The 19,116-nt window shown below is 49.9% G+C and overlaps 1 protein-coding gene across 3 annotated transcripts in view; it reads left to right on the top strand.

The window, feature by feature from the left end:
* The window catches only part of SETD2 (SET domain containing 2, histone lysine methyltransferase), a 1,168,808-nt gene that overhangs the window by 798,200 nt on the left and 351,492 nt on the right, over positions 1–19,116 (top strand). For all 3 annotated transcript variants that reach the window (XM_078662450.1, XM_078662451.1, XM_078662449.1), the window contains exon 15: positions 102–807. In XM_078662450.1, the coding sequence (XP_078518576.1) occupies positions 102–807 (706 nt within the window). The remainder of the gene's footprint in view (positions 1–101; positions 808–19,116) is intronic.

The raw sequence follows: 19,116 nt of genomic DNA, 5'->3' as shown, positions 1-19,116 counted from the left end.
GTATTTTTAATTGATCTTTTTGTCTAACTGTCTGGTAAGTGATTGCATATTGCAGCATGCTAACACGAACATCTAGTAAAATGATTTTGCTTTCTTTGTAGATATGAACCACCTACTTCTTCGAAGAAGAAAGTGCGACTCAAGGATCGCAAGAAACTATCCACTGAGGAACGCAGAAAGTTGTTTGAGCAAGAAGTGGCTCAGAAGGAAGCTCAGAAACAACAACAGCAACAGCAGCAAATGCAGAATGCTGAAATAAGCTCACCCGTTTCCTTTGAAACCCTTGGCTTGAACAATCCACATCACAGTTTTATTGGCTACCCCCCTGGATACCCAATACAGTCCTATGTTGATCCCACCAACCCCAATGTTGGCAAGGTACTGTTACCAACTCCCCCAAGAGATCCCATGATGTCTCCTGCAAGCTATGAGCACTGCCAGGGGATGGGTGCACATTCTTTGGAGTCTTCTGTGAACTCACCGATCTCCATGGGAGTAGTCTCACATGAACAATCCACAGTAGACATGGACATCACTGATGAAGAGTACATAGAACAAACTGAACCAGAGATCCCACTGGACATTAGCATACCTGTCCTTCCTGTACCTGTATCAAGTCCAGTGCATACACAGAACTATGGATCGTGGGAACCCAGCCCACAAACAGTGGAAGTGCCCCAGGATCAGCCTCAGCAACAGTATTCTCCAGTGGACTCCCAGGCAGCCCTATATTACCAAAGCCAGGCATGTCAGGCTATTTATGGCATGCAAACTCTTTTTGCACAAGCAGCTCCACCGATGGTGCAGGTAATGCTTCACAAACTAGTTGTACTTTTTATTTATGTCCCAAAGTGTTTGGTGAAGCCCTTAAGCACTTAATAGAGCTGTACTACATATTTGCAATCCTTACATTAATGAATGAATAAATGGATAGCCATTCCCACATTCGAAGGGCTAAAGTAATTTCCCAATTGACAAACATGGTATTTAAGAAAACAATTTAAATCAATTGGATGCAAAGTCTTGCTATGGATTAAGTGTGTTGTTAGAGATGTCTTATAAGAATTGTTCCATTTACCAAAAAAATTTGCTTTTTATTGCAAAGTAGATTGTGCGAGTGTCGGCAATACCCCATTACTGCCTTTATTTGAATCCTTGCAGTGCTCCATAAGTGTTTTTTAGGTCGAGCCTAGAGGCAGGGTGCATGCGCTGCTCTGCGAGGCCTGGGGTAATCCCTCTGTGGGCTAAGGCCAAACCCAGCACTTTCTATTTGTTTGTGTGCCTTTCAAAATTGCTTTTCTTTGATTGGTGATATGCTGCTCTTTGTCCCACCTTTGGGCGTAGTTTCTCTTTCGAGGCTATCGCCCCTTTTACATCCGCCCTTCCGTGTCTGGTTTATGTATCATTTATGCGGCACACTCATTTTTTATTGGCATGGCCCTGCGCCGTTTCTCGCTTCCCCACCAGGCCCGGTTCTAGAGGCTGGGCCAGGTGGGCCAGGCCCACCCAATGAAACCCTGGCCCACCCAAGGAAACCCTGGCCCATCCAGGGCCATTCAGAACTGAAAAACAAGCTATTTTCACCTTAATGTTTCCGTGGGATCTCCCTTATTGTTTATTTTAATGATTAACACCTTTGACATAGGATATTTTCAGGCCTGGGGAGAGGTGTGAAGTCAGCAGAGTTTATTAGCAGCTTTGATGCACAAATGACATGGATATCCTGAAAACCGAATTATGATTCTGGGCTTATCCCATCTTATTTTTAAACTTCAATGCATTGCAAAGGAAAAAGCTGCTCAAGTTTTTATAAACATGAAAAGCTGTAAAGTGCCTCTGTATGGCCGCAGAAACATTTCTGCTGCTGCACATGACCAGGAGCATGCTACGGTATTGAAGTTCTGCATCTTAAAGACCTGACAAGCAGCGTCCCTTCCCTTCCCCAAAGCCGGAAGCACATCAAAGAAAGCAGCTATTTGTGTGCTGATTATTGTATTAACATTCTTAAATGCTGACAGATGCAGATAACCAGGGCTGGCTTTAGGGCAGTGCGACCAGTGTGGCTGCACTGGGCGTTGGCCGGGAGAGGGGGCGCCGACCTCAAATGGGGGCGGGGGGGAGGGGGGTAGTATTTATGATTAGAGAGCTGAGCACCACATTTGCCCGGAGGAAGTGAGAGTCCAATGAGGAAGTCATAGGGCATGGGGGTACCAAAAATGATTGCTGCACCGGGTGCCACAAGCGCTAAAGCCTGCCCAGCCGATACCTAAAATATCAGATCGATTAAATACTTTATTTTTTGGCCAGTACCCACTCAGCTTCATGGCCCACCCATACTTCTTTAGGCCATCCAAAGAAAAGTTCTAGAGTCTGGCCTGTTCCCCACTGCCGCTCTTGTTTCCTTTATTGGTATTTATTTTATTTTATTTTGAGAGTTTTATACAGCGCGAACCAGACCCTTGAGGGTATCAGAGCGCTTTACAAGGTAGAGTCTTAGTTACATAGAAGCAAGGTAAATGGCATAGAGATCACAGATAGACAGTGCGAGTATAATCGCTCTATCTTTGACAAGCGGTATATGAAACATAACAAAAAACGTACAATGGTATAGATAAAGATAAATATCTAGAGTCTCTGGCTGGGCAGACGACCTTGTAAGGTTCCGAGTAGAGGATACATTAGGTCTGAGGATAACAGTAGTCCCTGCTCAAGTAAGTTTAGCCATGAGAAGCGCCTTCCCTTGTCCCAGTATTGGAGCTTTTATAGATTCCCATGCTTTGTATCATTCCCCGTCGTTGGAATGGGAGTCTCAGTAACCAAAAATAACATAGCAGTAGGTACAAAAGAGAAGGGAAAGGCCTAGGCCTCATTCCCTATTGTAGCATATCCGCCTCTTTTTGTAAAAGAGACCAAACTAATCATCAGCCAATCAGAAGAGCCTCACCCCTTGGAACCCTCCTGAAGGAGCCTCAGATTTTCTACCGCACGTTGTGCTTAGGGAGTCTCCTTTGAGCTCTGCTCAATCTCAACTCTTTTTCAGTGTTTCTTCAGGAATTGTCTATCTCTTCCAGGATGTCTGATAAAGAGAAGAAGGCCCTTTTCAAGCCATGCTCCACCTGTGGCAAGAAAATATTGTTAGTGGAGGATAGGCATAAAGATTGTATTTATTGCCTCTATACTGACCATAAGGCTGCGGACTGCAAGATCTGCCACACCTTTTCCACCAAAATCCTCCGGGACCGTGAGGGTAGACTTCTTACCTGGCTCCAGAAGTTGAAGTCTAGAAAGGACACAGTTTCCAGTGAAAGTGAGGACTCTTCGTCAGCTACCTCTTCAAGAAGGTCAGTCAAAAGGGGTAGGGGTTCCCCTTCGCCTTCAGTGGAACATCCTGCTAAGGCCTCAAAAAAGACCCCAAGTCTGAGAGCCTAGGTCCGGTCGAATCTCCTCACCACGGTGTAAAGGAGAGGGAGCGACCATCTACACCATCTTCTGTGATGAAGACGGTTCCAGCCTTCAAGAAGCCATCTTCTCAGTCCTCTGAGAAGTCTGACAGGAGTTCAAAGTCGTCGACGACGCAGTTGAAGACTTCGTCGACGAAGGCGTTGAAGCCTAAACTTAAAGTGGTACCGTCGACAGTATGATCGACGTCGATGGGATCGTCGACGACAGTGACCGCAACGTCGACGAGGATGACGACATCGACGACGAGGATTTCGTCGACTGTCTCGTCGTCGAGTGCTTTGACGACGACAACATTGACGACGACAGCAGGTGCGTCGACGGTCTCATCGTCAACGGTGTCGTCGACGCCCATCTCGTCTACGGTTGTTCGCTAGTCGACGAAGGCTATTCCGTCGACGACGACGGCAGCATTGCCAGGAACAACTCCATCGTCGACGATATTGTCGTCGACGGAAAGAATCACTATTTCCATGCGACGCATTAAACCGGATATGACGTCCCCGAGGAGGGTTACCTCCTAACCCCCAGCTCTGCTGTTGGTTGAGGATGAGGACGACTCGGATGAGGAAGATCAGAGCTCATATGGATATGCACGCAGTCCTTCTGAGCTTCTGGTAAAATGTCAAAAAACGGATTCTGAAGGGGAATACCGGCAGGAATGTAGGTACCGACATTCTGCTCAGCCTCGGGAGTATTCGGGTCAACAGATGGTGTCTGTGCCGCCTTCGCTCTTGCAGGATTTACACAACATGCTGCAGGATTACAAATCCAGGTGTTCACAGCCTATGCCTGTTCCGTCTACGTAAGCCCTGCCGGTTCCTACGACACCTATACTGGTTTCTCCAGAGTTGCCAGCTCAGGTGATATCTCAGCCACAAACACCGATTCACAGGTACCTTCAATACCATTGGACACTCAAGATGATTCCTCGGATGAGGATCAAAACTTTGACGGCAGAACAAATCAAGGCATAGAATGGGACGAGTATGTTATCCCAGACCCGGCTTCACCATGTCCGGATCCGGTGGACTCCCCTCCGGCGGATATCGGAGGGTTCCATAAGTTAATGGAAAGAGCCTGTGGCAGATTCAAACTAGCAATGCCTTCTGTTACCACCGAGTGTTTTTTGTATGACTTTAAGGAGCCATATAGTAACGTTACTAGGTCTGTCCCCATTGTTCAACATGTTTGGGCTGAAGGCTATGAAAAACCCAGCGACAGTGGTCCCTGTGCTACCGCACCTTGAAAAGAAATATAAAGCACCTGAGGATGGTCCGGCGTCTTTGACAGGACACCCAAAACCGGACTCAGTGATTTTCTCAAGCGGCACAGAGGAAATCACGCAACCCATCAATCCCCTTTAACAACACCGCCAGATAAGGAAGGCAGGAGATTGGACAACGCTGGTAAACGATTCTCATCTATGGCCAGTCTTCTGGTGCGGTCAGCGAATGCCTTAGCAATATTAGGCAGGTATGACTGCCAACTATGGTGCGACGTTGTGCCCTATCTGGATCAACTACCTCAAGAGGCAAAAGGCAAAGCAAAGAAAATTTTTCAAGAGGGAGAGACAACATCAATGGAGATTGATTGTGCCATGAATATCGCCACAACTGCCTTTCGATCATTGGCTGGTGCTGCAGTTCTTCGTCGCCAGGGATGGCTCAGGGCGACTTGGTTCAGGCCTGAAATCTAGAATAAAATCTTGGATTTGCCGTTTGATGGAGAGGCGTTGTTCGGAAAACATATAGACTACACTCTCCAGGATATCAAGAGGGATACCGAGACGGCGAGGTCTCTGGGTACACTTCAGTACCGAAAAGCTCCTTTCAAAGGGGCCAGAGGTAAGAGTACCTCCTACAGAGAATCCTACCAACAGCAACGGTACTCATCGTACGATCAGGCTCTCAAAAATACCGTCAGCCTTACCAACAAAGACAAAGCCAGTCCTCGAATTTCTCTCGTCCGAACAATAGAGGAAGACAAAATCGCCAAGGACGGGATACGTCCAAGAAGCAATAGCGGCATCCTGCCCTCCTCTACAAGACCATCGGTAGGGGGCAGGGTATCTCAATACCTTCAGAATTGGTCCAGCATAACATCAGACCGTTGGATGCTAAACATCATTCGAAAGGGCCATACTTTGGAATTCACACAAATCCCACCATCCAAGCCCCCGGCCGCCATCCCATCAAAACATCTGCGTCTCCTGCGGCTCGAAGTTCATCAGATGCTCCTCAAAGGTGCTATAGAGCCGGTCCCCTCCTCCCAAAGAGGGGAAGGTTTTTATTCCAGGTTCTTCCTGGTGAGGAAGACGCTAGAGAAACGGCGCCCCATTTTAGATCTCAGGGAGCTCAACACCTATCTCATTTCCCTATCCTTTCGGATGGTTTCACTTCAAGACATACTTCGTCTTATCAATCCTGGGGATTTCATTGCCACGCTCGATCTCGAAGATGCGCATTTTCACATACCGATTCACCAAGCACACAGAAGGTTTCTACGGTTTACAGTAGCCAAGAGCCACTTTCAATTCAGGGTTTTACCCTTTGGTCTTCGCTCAGCTCCAAGAATCTTCACCAAGGTGCCTGCACTGGTGGCGGCGTTTCTGCGGAGGAATCATTTTCAGGTCTTCCCTTACCTGGTCGACTGGTTGCTGAAGGCCCCGTCCAGGGAGGTTGCGAGGGAAGCAGTCGAGGCATGTACAAACCTTTTTCAGAATCTGGGCCTTACTCTCAACAAGGAGAAGTCATCTCTGGTTCTGTCCAGGACTGCATTCTTCCTGGGAGCCATCTTAGACTCGGATCTCAGCAAGGCTTTCCCGACTTTAGAAAGGCAAGAAAAACTGCAGTCGATGGAGCTGGCCTTCAGAAAAAGAAGGTATCTTTCAGTACGCCGTTACATATCCCTTCTGGGAGTGATCTCCTCATGCATTCCTCTGATTCCTCACTGCAGATTGAGGATGCGTCCTCTCCAGGAGCAGCTCGACATTCAATGGCAGCAAATTCACGGTTCATTCGACGGCAAGGTGACCATCACATCAACGATGAAAACCGCTGCCCTAATGGTGGACGAAGCAGGAAAACTTATCCCAATGTCTATCCTTCGTAAGCAATCCGTCTCCTCGGGTGGTGACGACGGATGCGTCATTGGACGGCTGCGGGGCAGTACTGCAGGACCTTCATGTCAGTGGACATTGGTCTCCTCAGCACCGTCTTCTTCATATCAATCTACTAGAACTCGGAGCGATCAAGCTGGCTCTTCAAGCATTTCTCCCTCGCCTGGAGGGTTCAAAGGTTCTCATCCGCACAGACAACACCACGGCCATGCATTACATCAACAAAAAGGGAGGAACAATGTCTCTCCCGTTGTCTCAAGAACCTCAGGAAATCTGGGAATGGGTTATCCTTCACAACATTTCGCTGCAAGCGGAACATCTGCCAGGAGTCTTAAACGAACATGCCGACAGACTAAGCAGACTGTCCTCAGTCACGAGTGGGAGCTCAACCAGGTGGTTCTGAACAAGGTTTTTCAACAGTGAGCAAAGCCCTCTATAGATCTGTTTGCCACTCCGACCAACAAGAAATGCCGGTCTTATGCAAGCAGGCTTCACCATCGAGGCTCATTGGGGAATGCGCTTTCTATAGCCTGGTCAGGGACATTTGTTTACGCCTCCTCCCCCCCCCCCCCCCCCCCCCCCTCCCCACCGATGATCTTGATAGCTCCTTCTACAAATAAAACATACCGTTTGAAATGGAAAAGATTTTGCTTTTGGTGCAGGGCAGGAAGTGTTGATCCCTTCACGTCTCAACCCTATCAACTTCTGCCTTATCTCTTGTCCTTAGCTAAAACTGGACTGGCACATTCTCCAATAAAGGTTCATTTAGCGGCAATTTCTAGGTACAGACGTTCACAATCTGGACCTTCTCTCTGGTCTTCATGGATAATTAAGCAATTTCTCAAGGGATTGTTTCGAGTTTATCCTCCAGTGAGGCCTCTGCCTCCTACTTGGCAACTGAACTTGGTTCTCACACAACTCATGAAGACCCCTTTTGAGCCTATTCATCGCACGGATATGAAATACTTTTCATGGAAGTTCGCTCTCCTTCTTGCCCTCACTTCCGCAAGACGCATTGGAGAGCTATAAGCTCTCACAATTCAGGAGCCATTTCTCCAATTCAAGAGCAATGCAGTAATCTTACGGACTAATCCAAGGTTCATACCTAAAGTCCCTTCGGATTTTCATCTAAATGAGCCGGTGATTCTTAAATCTTTCTTTCTTCACCCTTCCACACCGGCGGAAAGGTCACTGCATTCTCTGGACGTGCAAAGGTGCTTGAAATTTTATTTGGATCGCACCAAGGAATTCCGTAAATCCTCGCAACTTTTCATTGCTTTTGGGGGTCCTCGCAAGGGCCTGCCTCTTTCAAAACAAAGTATTGCAAGATGGATCTCTAGTGCCATTTTCTATTGCCACTCAACAGCGGGTAAGCCGCTAACCAGCAGAATTAGAGCACATTCCACAAGATCTGTGGCTTCTTCATCGGCACTCTTTCCGGGAGTGCACATCAAAGACATTTGCAGGGCTGCAACATGGAGCAGCATGCACACCTTTACAAGACATTACTGCTTGGACTCCTTGATGGAAGAGGATATGGCTGTGGGCCAAGCGGTACTGAGGAACCTCTTCCACTGATTGGTGAGCTTTCCTTTTCTATCCCTCCTTCATTGTTTGCACATTTTGTATCTTTGGGATTCTGATGGCTTTTGCAATGTATGTTTATGCCACAAAATGTGCTGTATTGCTTACTGCTTGTTACTCTGATACAAAGCATGGGAATCTATGAAAGTTCCATTACTGGGGCAAGAAAACAAGTTACTTACCTGTAACTTTGGTTCCCCAGTATTGGTAACTTTCGTAGATTCCCATGCGCCCGCCTGCCCGCCTCCCCAAGAAAAGCTCAGCCTCCAGCAGATATGGTTACTAATACACAACGGTTGCGAAAATCTGAGGCTCCTTCAGGAGGGTTCTAAGGGGTGAGGCTCTTGTGATTGGCTGATAATTAGTTTGGTCTCTTTTACAAAAAGAGGCGGATATGCTACAAAAGGGAATGAGGCCTAGGCCTTTCCTTTCTCTTTTGTACCTACTGCTATGTTATTTTTGGTTACCGAGACTCTCATTCCGACGGGGAATGATACAAAGCATGGGAATCTATGAAAGTTACCAATACTGGGGAACCAAAGTTACAGGTAAGTAACTTGTTTTATTCTTTTTTGAAAGATGCAGTAGAGGGATTATGTCTGGTTTCTGGGGGTAAAACATTCCAAATTCTGGGCGTCATCCCTGAAAAGGATCGCTTATCTATAATCTGTTCCGAGCGCTACCCATCGTGTTGTCTTTGCCCCTTCCCCCTCGTCCCTCCTTCTCTTAATAATTTTTTGTTTCTTTATTAGAATTTTTTTTTTATTGTAAAACAATAGAAGACGCGCCAAAATGGATGCTGATCTCCCAGCTTTTCGGTGTGAGGACAGCAGCTGCCGGAGGGACCACACGCTCCTCCCCTCGGCATGCTGTCCCAACCTTCTTTCCTCTGGCAGGCGGCTCCTGTTAACTGCTGCACGGGCCGGTCGTTCTTCTTTATGGTGTATTTATGCCGAGAGCTCCAGTTCTGTAGTCATGTGATAAGGCTCCCTGATCCCTGCAGCAGCCTCAATGCAACCCCTCAAGCTCCAGAGAGATACAGCAATAAAATGCCCTCGTGACACCTACCGGATAGTGCATTCCTCTACAACTTGATTAGTCTAGCTGGTTCGAGGCATGTGGGCTGCTAAATTCATATCTTAGCATTAGATCGCCGCCTAGTGTTGGGCTCGGATGATTGCACATTGTTGTCCTGGAAGAGTCTTCGAAGTATCCTGAGATAGGTGGCTCCTCCCCTGGACTACAGTGCGCATGGGCATCGGCTCCATCCCCAGATTGTTTTTTTCCGCCATTGGGTTCGGATGTGGTCTCGACGTCTTACTGTCGGAACCAAGAAAAACTAACTTTTAGCGGCCAAAAGGCCTCGATTTTCTTGCGTCGGTATTGTCTGCGCACGGTCTCGAGTCTTCCGTCTCTTGGAGCCGGAATAAGCGGAGTTTTCTTCGCTCTCGGAACTTTGAGGCCTTCTCATCGCGACACGACTGCAAGCCTTTTCGGACATGGAGCGGAGCCCGTTTAAGTACTGCCCGCTCTGTGGGTCCAAGTACCCACACATCGATCTACACCCCGTGTGTAACAAATGCCTTTCGCCTGACCACGACGACGGCAAGTGCAAGTTGTGTGCACAGTTCCGCTCAAAGAAGACTCTCAAGCTTCGGCGCGCGATGCGCATGGAAGCTAAACAAGCGGCCCCGGATCCGGAGAACATCTTCGGCGACCAAGACGAAGAGGACCAGGGTCATCATCTCCAAATCTCCCCACCCGAGACGGAGGTCGAGGCGGATCCGGGAGACGACGACGGAGTCGCGGGTCAAGGCCTTGAATACGTCGACGAGGTAGGAGACGACGATGAGATTTATGGGGCCGCGGCGGATAGCTCAGGGGACGAGCTCTGCCCCGAAGGTTACGAGGATACCGACCGGGACACGGGATCGCCTGTCGGCCTTTCCCAAGACCCGTTGCCGCAAGCCACGGCCCCGCCTTCGGGCCCGGCCACGGACTTACTTGCTGGGCAGACTGTTTCGAAACCGAAACCGAAACCATCGGGATCGACAACACCTAAAATGGCCGACCCGAAAACGAAACCGAAAGTTAAGGACTCGAGTGTCCCTAAGATGGCTACCGTGCCGGTGAAAACGACGGTGCCCGCTACCCCATCGACTCCGTCGACCTCCGGTCCGCAGAAGTCGAAGAAGTCCGTCGATTCCGATGCTGCGAAATCGAAACCGACGCCAGAGGAGGGGTCCTCCAAGAAAGATGGTCGGCACGGGACAGCGGCTACGACGCCGTCAAAACCCGCCAATGTCGGCTCCAAGGAGGCTACGCAGGCACACGGAAAGAAGTCTGTGCCCCGTACGCAGGAATCGGAGGCGGTAAAGACAGGATCCACGCCCAAAACGCACAAAACCCACAAGGACGTCGGATCCGAGGGGAAAATCAGACCATCCTCGTCAGCGCCGACACAAACTGTGAGTGTGCCGTCCCCCATAGCCGAATCACTGAAAAGAATCAGGGAGAAGGCCTTTGCCCCGTCGGCTCCGATACCATCAACGCAGCCGCGAAAAGACACTCCAGAGAAGCCGTCTGGGAAACTTCTCTTTATTTTGCCGCCGAAGGAGGCGCCAAAAGCATTTTCAACCAAAGCGGCACCGAAACAGGTGATTTCTTCACCGACTGGCCCACTTCCACGTCAGGTACTCGAATCCGAGGACGATTCGGAGCATTTCATCGACGCTGACACAGGCAAACTGACCCTCTATAAGAGGAAAATAACTTCGGAGCCAGTGGACCCCTATGTCATCCCACTAAAGAAGAAGAGGGTGCCCCTTGACGCCTCAGGCCTCACGGAACCAATCCAGCCTCCTCCGAGACGGAGCCCTACTCCCTCCCCAGAACATTCTGCGGGTGAGGGGTATGATGAGGACGAGCAGTACAATTTCCCAATCAATGAACCTGATGTGCAACCGGATTCATATGATGACACTGGTGACCAGAACACCCAAGGTGCGGGGCAGGACCCGCAGCCTTTTAATGCACGGGCATCCCCGACTGAGGATTCAGCAGGTTTTCATGCACTACTCGAAAGGGCGGCAGCCAATCACGATGTGGACATGCATGCCGACCCTGTTGAGGAAGACTTCCTTTTCGACACTTTTTCAGTCTCTGAAAGGACAGTAAAGACACTGCCTATGCTTAAAGGAGTCCTCAAGCATGCTGGGGACATATTTAAGGAGCCTACGAGAGCGAGAGTGGTCAACCCTCGCATTGAAAAAAAGTACAGACCTTCACCTGCAGAACCCGCATACATTCGGGGACAATTGCCACTGGACTCTCTTGTGGTCGCCAATGCCAGGAAACGTGCCAACTCCCAGACTACGGGTGAAGCTCCTCCCCCGGATAAGGAATCCAAAGTGCTAGAGGCAGGGGGCAAAAGAGTAGCTGCACAGGCATCAAACTTTTGGCGCATCGCCAATACACAGGCGCTCTTGGCGCGTTATGATAGGGCGCACTACGACACCCTAGAACAGATTGTACAACACCTGCCTCCACAGTTCCAAGAGGGCACCAAACTGCTTATTGAGGAAGGAAAGCTAATCTCAAACGCAGCCATCAAGTGTGCACTTGACGCTGCGGACACAGCTGCTAGAGCTATCAACACTAGCGTTATGCTGAGACGACAAGCGTGGCTCCGCATCTCAGGGTTTAAACCGGATATTCAGACAACAATTCTTAATCAGCCAGTCAATCCTGATAGTCTGTTTGGTCCGGATGTTGACACCACCCTAGAGAAAATAAAGAAAGACACAGAAACTGCTAAGTCTATGGGGGCCCTACAGTCACAACAGTTTCGTGGCAGCAATTTTCGTCGCTCAGGTGCACGTGGAGTCACCAGAGGACAAATGGGTCAACAATCCCAGTTCGCAAAAGGTGGGGCACAATCCTCGTTCACTAAACAGAACAAGGGAGGTTACAGGAATAACAGCAACAGAGGTCGCGGCAGAGGAAACAACAGCTCCCGCACCTCTACTCCAAGCAAACAGTGACTCTCTGTCACTGCCCCCCGACCACCTAACACCTGTCGGGGGGAGACTGCAGCAGTTCCTGCCCGTCTGGAGAAACATCACCACAGACAGGTGGGTGCGACAACTAGTCCAGTATAGTTATTGCCTAGAGTTGAAGTCCACTCCACCCAACATCCCGCCAAGGCAACGGCCTATGTCCGCAGAGCACTTGCTCTTATTGCAGCAGGAAGTAGTGGTGATGCTGCAAAAGGGAGCAATCGAGCTCGTGCCGGTGGGGGAGGAAGGCACGGGGGTATATTCCCTGTACTTCCTTATTCCAAAGAAGGACGGATCTCTCAGGCCCATTCTAGATCTACGTCCCCTCAACCTGTACATACTATCAGAACATTTCCACATGCTTACACTGCAACAGATTCTTCCCTTGCTAAACCAGGGAGACTTCTTAGCAACCTTAGATCTCAAGGATGCTTATTTCCACATTCCACTACACCCGTCACACAGGAAATACCTCAGGTTCACTATTCAAGGCAGGCACTACCAGTTCAAAGTCCTACCCTTCGGAGTCACAACAGCCCCGAGGGTGTTCACCAAGTGTCTGGCGACAGTAGCGGCGCACCTCAGGAGGCAGAACATCCATGTCTACCCCTACCTAGACGACTGGCTCGTGCAAGCCAAGTCAGAGCAACAGTGCGCCACAGACATGTCGACTACAATTCACCTTCTTCACGATCTGGGTTTCTCCCTGAACTACCCAAAATCGCATCTTCAGCCGGCGCATGTCCGGCAGTTCCTAGGTGCAACGATCAACACCCTGACGGCCATGGCTCAGCCAAACCAAGTCAGGATAGACAGCATGCAGGCTCTGATCCAAAAGTTCAGGCCACAACACTCGCTTCCAGCGAGAGTGTTCATGCAGTTGATAGGCATGATGGCCTCCTGCATCTTCATAGTCCCTCACGCACGGCTACATATGCGCCCGCTCCAGGAGTGCTTAGCGAATCAGTGGACACAGGCTCGTGGGCAATTGACAGACCTAGTGTTGGTTACCAGTCGGGCATACGACTCTCTGCATTGGTGGACTCCACACAACCTTTGCAAGGGCCGACTGTTCCAAGAGCCCGTGCCGCAGATTGTCCTGACAACGGACGCATCTCTCCAGGGATGGGGAGCTCATGTGCTCACTTACACAGTGCAGGGACTATGGACGACGCAGCAACAAAAGATGCACATCAACTATCTGGAACTGATGGCAATCTTCATGGCGCTCAAGTCCTTCATTGTACATCTGTGCAACAAAGTCGTGCTAGTCCGGACGGACAACATGACCGCGATGTACTACATTCAAAAGCAGGGAGGCACCCACTCGCCACAGCTGTCTCATCTGGCTCAGAGCATGTGGAAGTGGGCCATTCAGAGGAACATTTTCCTCATGGCAGAACACCTCCCAGGAAAGGACAATCAGATGGCGGATCTGCTCAGCAGATACAGCCATCACATGCACGAGTGGGAAATACACCCATCTGTTCTCCACCCGTACTTCCAGCAGTGGGGTCATCCGGAGATAGACCTGTTTGCCACAAAAGAGAACGCAAAATGCCAACTCTTTGCCGCCAGGTTCCCTCACCCACAGTCGCAGGGGAATGCGATATGGATGAACTGGTCAGGCAAATTTGCGTACGCTTTTCCGCCAGCCCCTCTAATACCGCTGGTCGCAAGAAAGCTAAGGCAGCACGAGATGACTCTCATCCTGGTTGCTCCAACGTGGGCGCGCCAGGCTTGGTACACCACGTTCCTCGAACTCTCAGTGGTGCCGCATCAAAGACTGCGCCTCACGCCCAGTCTTTTGACGCAGAACCATGGAGACATTCAGCATCCAGATCCACAACAGCTCAACCTGGCGATCTGGCTCCTGAAGTCCTAGAGTTTGGATACCTTAACCTACCTCCGGAGTGCATGCACATCATCAAGGAGGCGAGGAAACCAACTACTAGAGCATGCTATGCTGCAAAGTGGAAGCGTTTTGTCATTTACTGTACAGCCAATGACATCAACCCGCTAGATGCATCTATCCCCAACATCATCTGCTATCTGTTGCATCTTTACAAGTGCAATCTAGCGTACACTTCCATTCGGATACATCTATCCGCCATAGCGGCTTATCTCCAGAACAGGCAGCACCTCTCTGTCTTCAGGGTGCCTGCCATTAAAGCCTTCCTTGAAGGTCTGAAACGAGTCATTCCCCCAAGAACACCGCCAGCTCCGGTGTGGAACCTCAATGTCGTTCTCACCAGACTGATGGGACCGCCATTTGAGCCACTGCACTCGTGTGAACTCCAGTTCCTTACGTGGAAAGTAGCTTTCCTTGTAGCTATTACGTCTCTGAGGCGTGTCAGTGAGCTGCAGGCGCTCACAATCCAAGAGCCATTCATTCAAATCCATCCAAATAGGGTAGTGCTACGCACTAACCCCAAATTCCTTCCGAAGGTGGTGTCACAGTTTCATCTAAACCAAACTATTGACTTACCAGCATTCTTTCAAAACCCGCAAACGGTGGCGGAAAGAATGCTCCATACCTTAGATGTACGGAGGGCGTTGATGTACTACATAGACAGAACACAACCCTTTAGAAAAACAAAACAACTCTTTGTTGCCTTCGCACCACAACACAAGGGCAACCCGATTTCCAAAGCAGGGATAGCCAGATGGATTGTTAAATGCATCCAGATATGTTATCAAAAAGCCAAGCGCACTTTAACAATACCCCCCAGAGCGCACTCCACACGCAAACTGGGGGCATCCATGGCTTTCCTAGGGAACATTCCTTTAGAGGATATTTGCAGAGCAGCCACGTGGGTTACACCACACACCTTTACTAAACACTACTGTGTTGATGTGTGTGAGAAGTTGGCCTGATGTGCAGTGCTCACTATTCTAGTGATCACTATATATCAGTCCAAACAACCCTTATTGATGATTGGTTGTAAGTCAACCTTATAGACCAGCTATCCTAGTAGCATGGATACGAGCAGTCTAAGGCTAAGACTCTAGAGGGCGTGTTAAGCCAGCTGTTTTACCATCACATTACCCCTTGAACACCCAGTGAAAGGACACCACACAAGCGTTATGAAAATAAACAATGTATTTATTAGAATCACAACAACCCTGTACTCTTTATGAGGACAGGGTGCTAAGCACACAACAAAACTCTTACGAAAATACTTTTAAGTTAGCACGTTACACAAATGCCCGAGGGGCACGAAAAACCATATACGCTAAAAGTGGAATGCGAATTACTAGCAGGTAAGTAACAGTTCTAATAGGCTTTGGAATCGCTAGGACTGGACTAGGGAATCGTTAGATTACTACTAGGAGGCCCAGGGGACTCGGGTGCAGAGTGTGCACTCTCACGCGGGATGCGGGACAAAGTCTATGGAAGCTAGAATTCACAAAGTTAGTGTTCACGGGCGAACCCGACCTGGTGGGAAGAAAACGACAGTGGATCCTGACCCTAGGATAGTGAGGCTATGCTGGGACACCGAAGTGCCGAAGTTACCTAGCCCAGGGGCTGCAGCTGCATAGGTCTGAAAAGACGTCGGGGATCTCGTTGCCGGACCAGGAGCCTGGAAGGAAGAAGTTGCTGGCAGGCGACCAGTGAAGGAAAGTTCGGTGGATCCAAGCCTGGATCAAGGAAGAAGAAAACCTGAAAGCAGAGGGGACCAAGTTCTTGAATCACTAGCCAGTGATTAAGTGGGCACCAGGATGGCACCGGGCGAAGTCACCGCAGTCAGGTGAGTGGGCGCTGCTGGGCTCTGCAGTCTCTCGGACCAGGAGGCGTTGTCGGCGACCAGGATGGAGGTGCGAGCTGTCCCACGAAGGATGAAGTCGTTGGCGTCGAAGTTACCCAGGATTGGGCAACAAGCCTTGGCTAATTCAAGCCCACGCGGTGGACTCAAAATGGCGTCTTGAGTGGACCAGGAGGGTCCGGGGTGCTCCTCTTCTGGAAGGGAGCAAGGGCCAGTCTGGAGCAACCAGACCAGCAGCAGAAATGTCGTCGGGCGTCGTCAGGAAGGCCACAAGCCAACGGGCTAGTAGCCAAACAACGCGGTGAGCAGCGGAAAGCAGAAGGGCCCCACGCAGATCGTGGAGATGCTGGGGGGCTGCACTTCGGAGCTGGAGCTGCTCAGAGTCGGGGCTTCTCGGACCCCAAAGCACTCACCAGTGGAATACTCGGCGGGCTTGCTGGAAAGAAGTCGTGCAGTCTTGCAGATGGCCGGTCCCTTGAGGTCTCGTCGCACCCACGGTTCTCAGCTGGGCTGTAGAGGTGGGTAGAGGTCAGAGGTGCCAGGGAAGCCGGTTCTCGTCGAGCTGGGCAGTCGGATTCCGGAGGAAGGACTTACAGCAGACCGCAGTGTTCTTAGATGGTGCCTGCGGATGCAGGGTGACTACTCCTTAGTCACAAGGGAGAAATCTTAGGAAGAAGTCTTGAGTTCCTTTCGCAGAAAGTAGTTTCAGGATTCAAAGATGATCTGATTTGGAAGGGGGCCAGTCTCTACCTTTATCCTGTAAAAAGGGGCTGGCACGCGACTAAGTCCTGCCCTATGGGTGGGACTAGGAGGGGGGTGGTTACACCCACTTCCTTGGCGGGCTTTTCCCCAGCACAGGGTCTGGAATGACCCTGGAACTGGTTCAAGCCGGCCTATGCATAGTGAGCACCGGGGTGCTACTTGCAGTCACCTTCCTCTAAAGCCCGGCCTACCTACAATACACAAAACCCTGTCTGGGACGGTGCTGGCACCGCCCCTGGCAGGAAACCCTTTGTCCTTATCTCCTGCTCTGGGAGGACTCCCAGCAGCAGGAGGGCAGACTTGTGTCTCGGTGGCAGCATCCATTTTGTGGATGCTAAGGCTCTGTCTGACGTTTAACCGGGTTATAGGTTACAGGCATGTCGTGTCCCTCTAGAAGGGTGGAATGCTAACCCCGTCGCCAGAATTGGCGAGGGGTTAGTATTCCAAGTCGTATGACACCTTACTCGACATGTTTTGATAAAGCGATACCAGAGTTGGCACATAACCGCGAGGATTATAATGCACTTAAGAGTATATGGTATGCGATATCATGGAAACGGCTAAGGGATAGATCCCGAAAGCCGCAGACAGGCTCAGCTCATGCCAGAGCACCATCTCACACGATTCCAAGCACTCTGCCTTCAGGATGGTTAAGGCCTGCCATAGGAGTGACTGATAGGAGATCTGTGTGTCCATTTTAGGGTTAGATATAGGTATACTATATCTAAAGCAAAGGGTGAGTACACCACCTTGCCCCAGCTGTCGTGCAGCCAGTTGTGTCAGTTTTAGTTAGTCAATCCAGGGGTGGCATAATACATGCTTCAGCCCCTGGGAGACTTCTGGGTGCACCTCAGCCCTGGGTACAGGGACTTGGAGAGGGCCCAGTGCCAATTCAGTACCTGGGTACAATTTGGATAGAGAGAACAGCTAGGCTGTGGGTCTGATTAGCAGGCCCACAGCCAGGGAAAGTCGTAAACCAGTGCAGCAAAAAGCAAAAATCTGGGTGATCATAGGATTGCAGACCCTACTCTCCTACATGACCCCCCCCCAAACTTTGGGACAATAAACTAACCTTGACCAGGTGAGTCTTCTTGCTCTAAGTGGAAATACCTGGAGAGCCCATCAGCATTGCTGTGATCAGTCCCAGGTCTATGCTCCACTGTAAAATCCATCCCCTGTAGGGAAATGGACCACCTAAGCAGTTTGGGGTTTTCACCCTTCATCTGATTTAGCCACAAGAGGGGCTTATGGTCTGTCTGAATGGTGAAGTGAGTGCCAAACAAGTAGGCCCTCAGCTTCTTCAGGGCCCAGACCACAGCAAAGGCCTCCCTCTCAATAGCTGACCAATTTTTCTCTCTGGGTGTCAACCTTCTACTAATGAAAGCAATAGGCTGATCATTACCATCAAAATTCAGTTGAGACAGAACAGCTCCCACACCCAACTCAGAAGCATCTGTTTGGACAATGAATGGCTTGGAGTAATCTGGACTCTTGAGGATAGGTGCTGTGCACATGGCCTGCTTTAGGTCATTGAATGCTTTCTGACAGCTTGCTGTCCACTGAACTTTCTTTGGCATCTTCTTGCTTGTCAGGTCATTAAGGGGGGTCACTATGGACCCATAATTTCTGACAAACTTCCTATAGTACCCAGTCAGGCCCAAGAAAGCTCGAACCTGAGTCTGGGTGATTGGAGGAGTCCAGTCCTTGATGGCCTGTATCTTACTCTCCAGTGGCTGAACCTGGCCTCCACCTACAAGGTGGCCCAGGTATACAACCTGTGTCTGCCCTATCTGGCACTTTGTGGCCTTGATAGTGAGGCCTGCCTTTTGCAGGGCCTCTAACACTTTCCTCAGGTGGACCAGGTGATCCTCCCAGGTGGAGCTAAAGACAGCAATATCGTCAAGATAAGCTGCACAGAAGTCATCCAGCCCAGTGAGGACTTGATTCACCAACCTTTGGAAGGTGGCAGGTGCATTTTTCAGTCCAAAGGGCATTACCACAAATTGATAATGCCCTCCAGGGGTAGAAAATGCTGTCTTAGGTTTGGCTTCCTCAGCTAACCTGATTTGCCAATACCCAGCTGTCAAATCAAATGTGCTTAAGAAGTTGGCAGAAGCCAATCTATCTATAAGCTCATCTGCTCTTGGGATTGGGTGGGCATCAGTCTTAGTGACTGCATTGAGGCCTCTGTAGTCTACGCAAAACCTCATCTCTCTCTTACCACCCTGGGTGTGAGGCTTTGGCACTAGAACTACTGGGCTAGCCCAAGGGCTATCTGAGGGCTCAATGACTCCCAGTTCCAACATTTTCTGCACTTCAGTTTTTATGCAGTCTCTAACATGATCAGGCTGTCTGTAGATTTTAC

This window comes from Lissotriton helveticus, chromosome 10 (genome assembly GCF_964261635.1).
Source record: "Lissotriton helveticus chromosome 10, aLisHel1.1, whole genome shotgun sequence".
Lineage (NCBI taxonomy): Eukaryota > Metazoa > Chordata > Amphibia > Caudata > Salamandridae > Lissotriton > Lissotriton helveticus.
The sequence above is the reverse complement of the archived record's forward strand: the minus strand, read 5'-3'. Positions and strand labels throughout refer to the sequence as shown.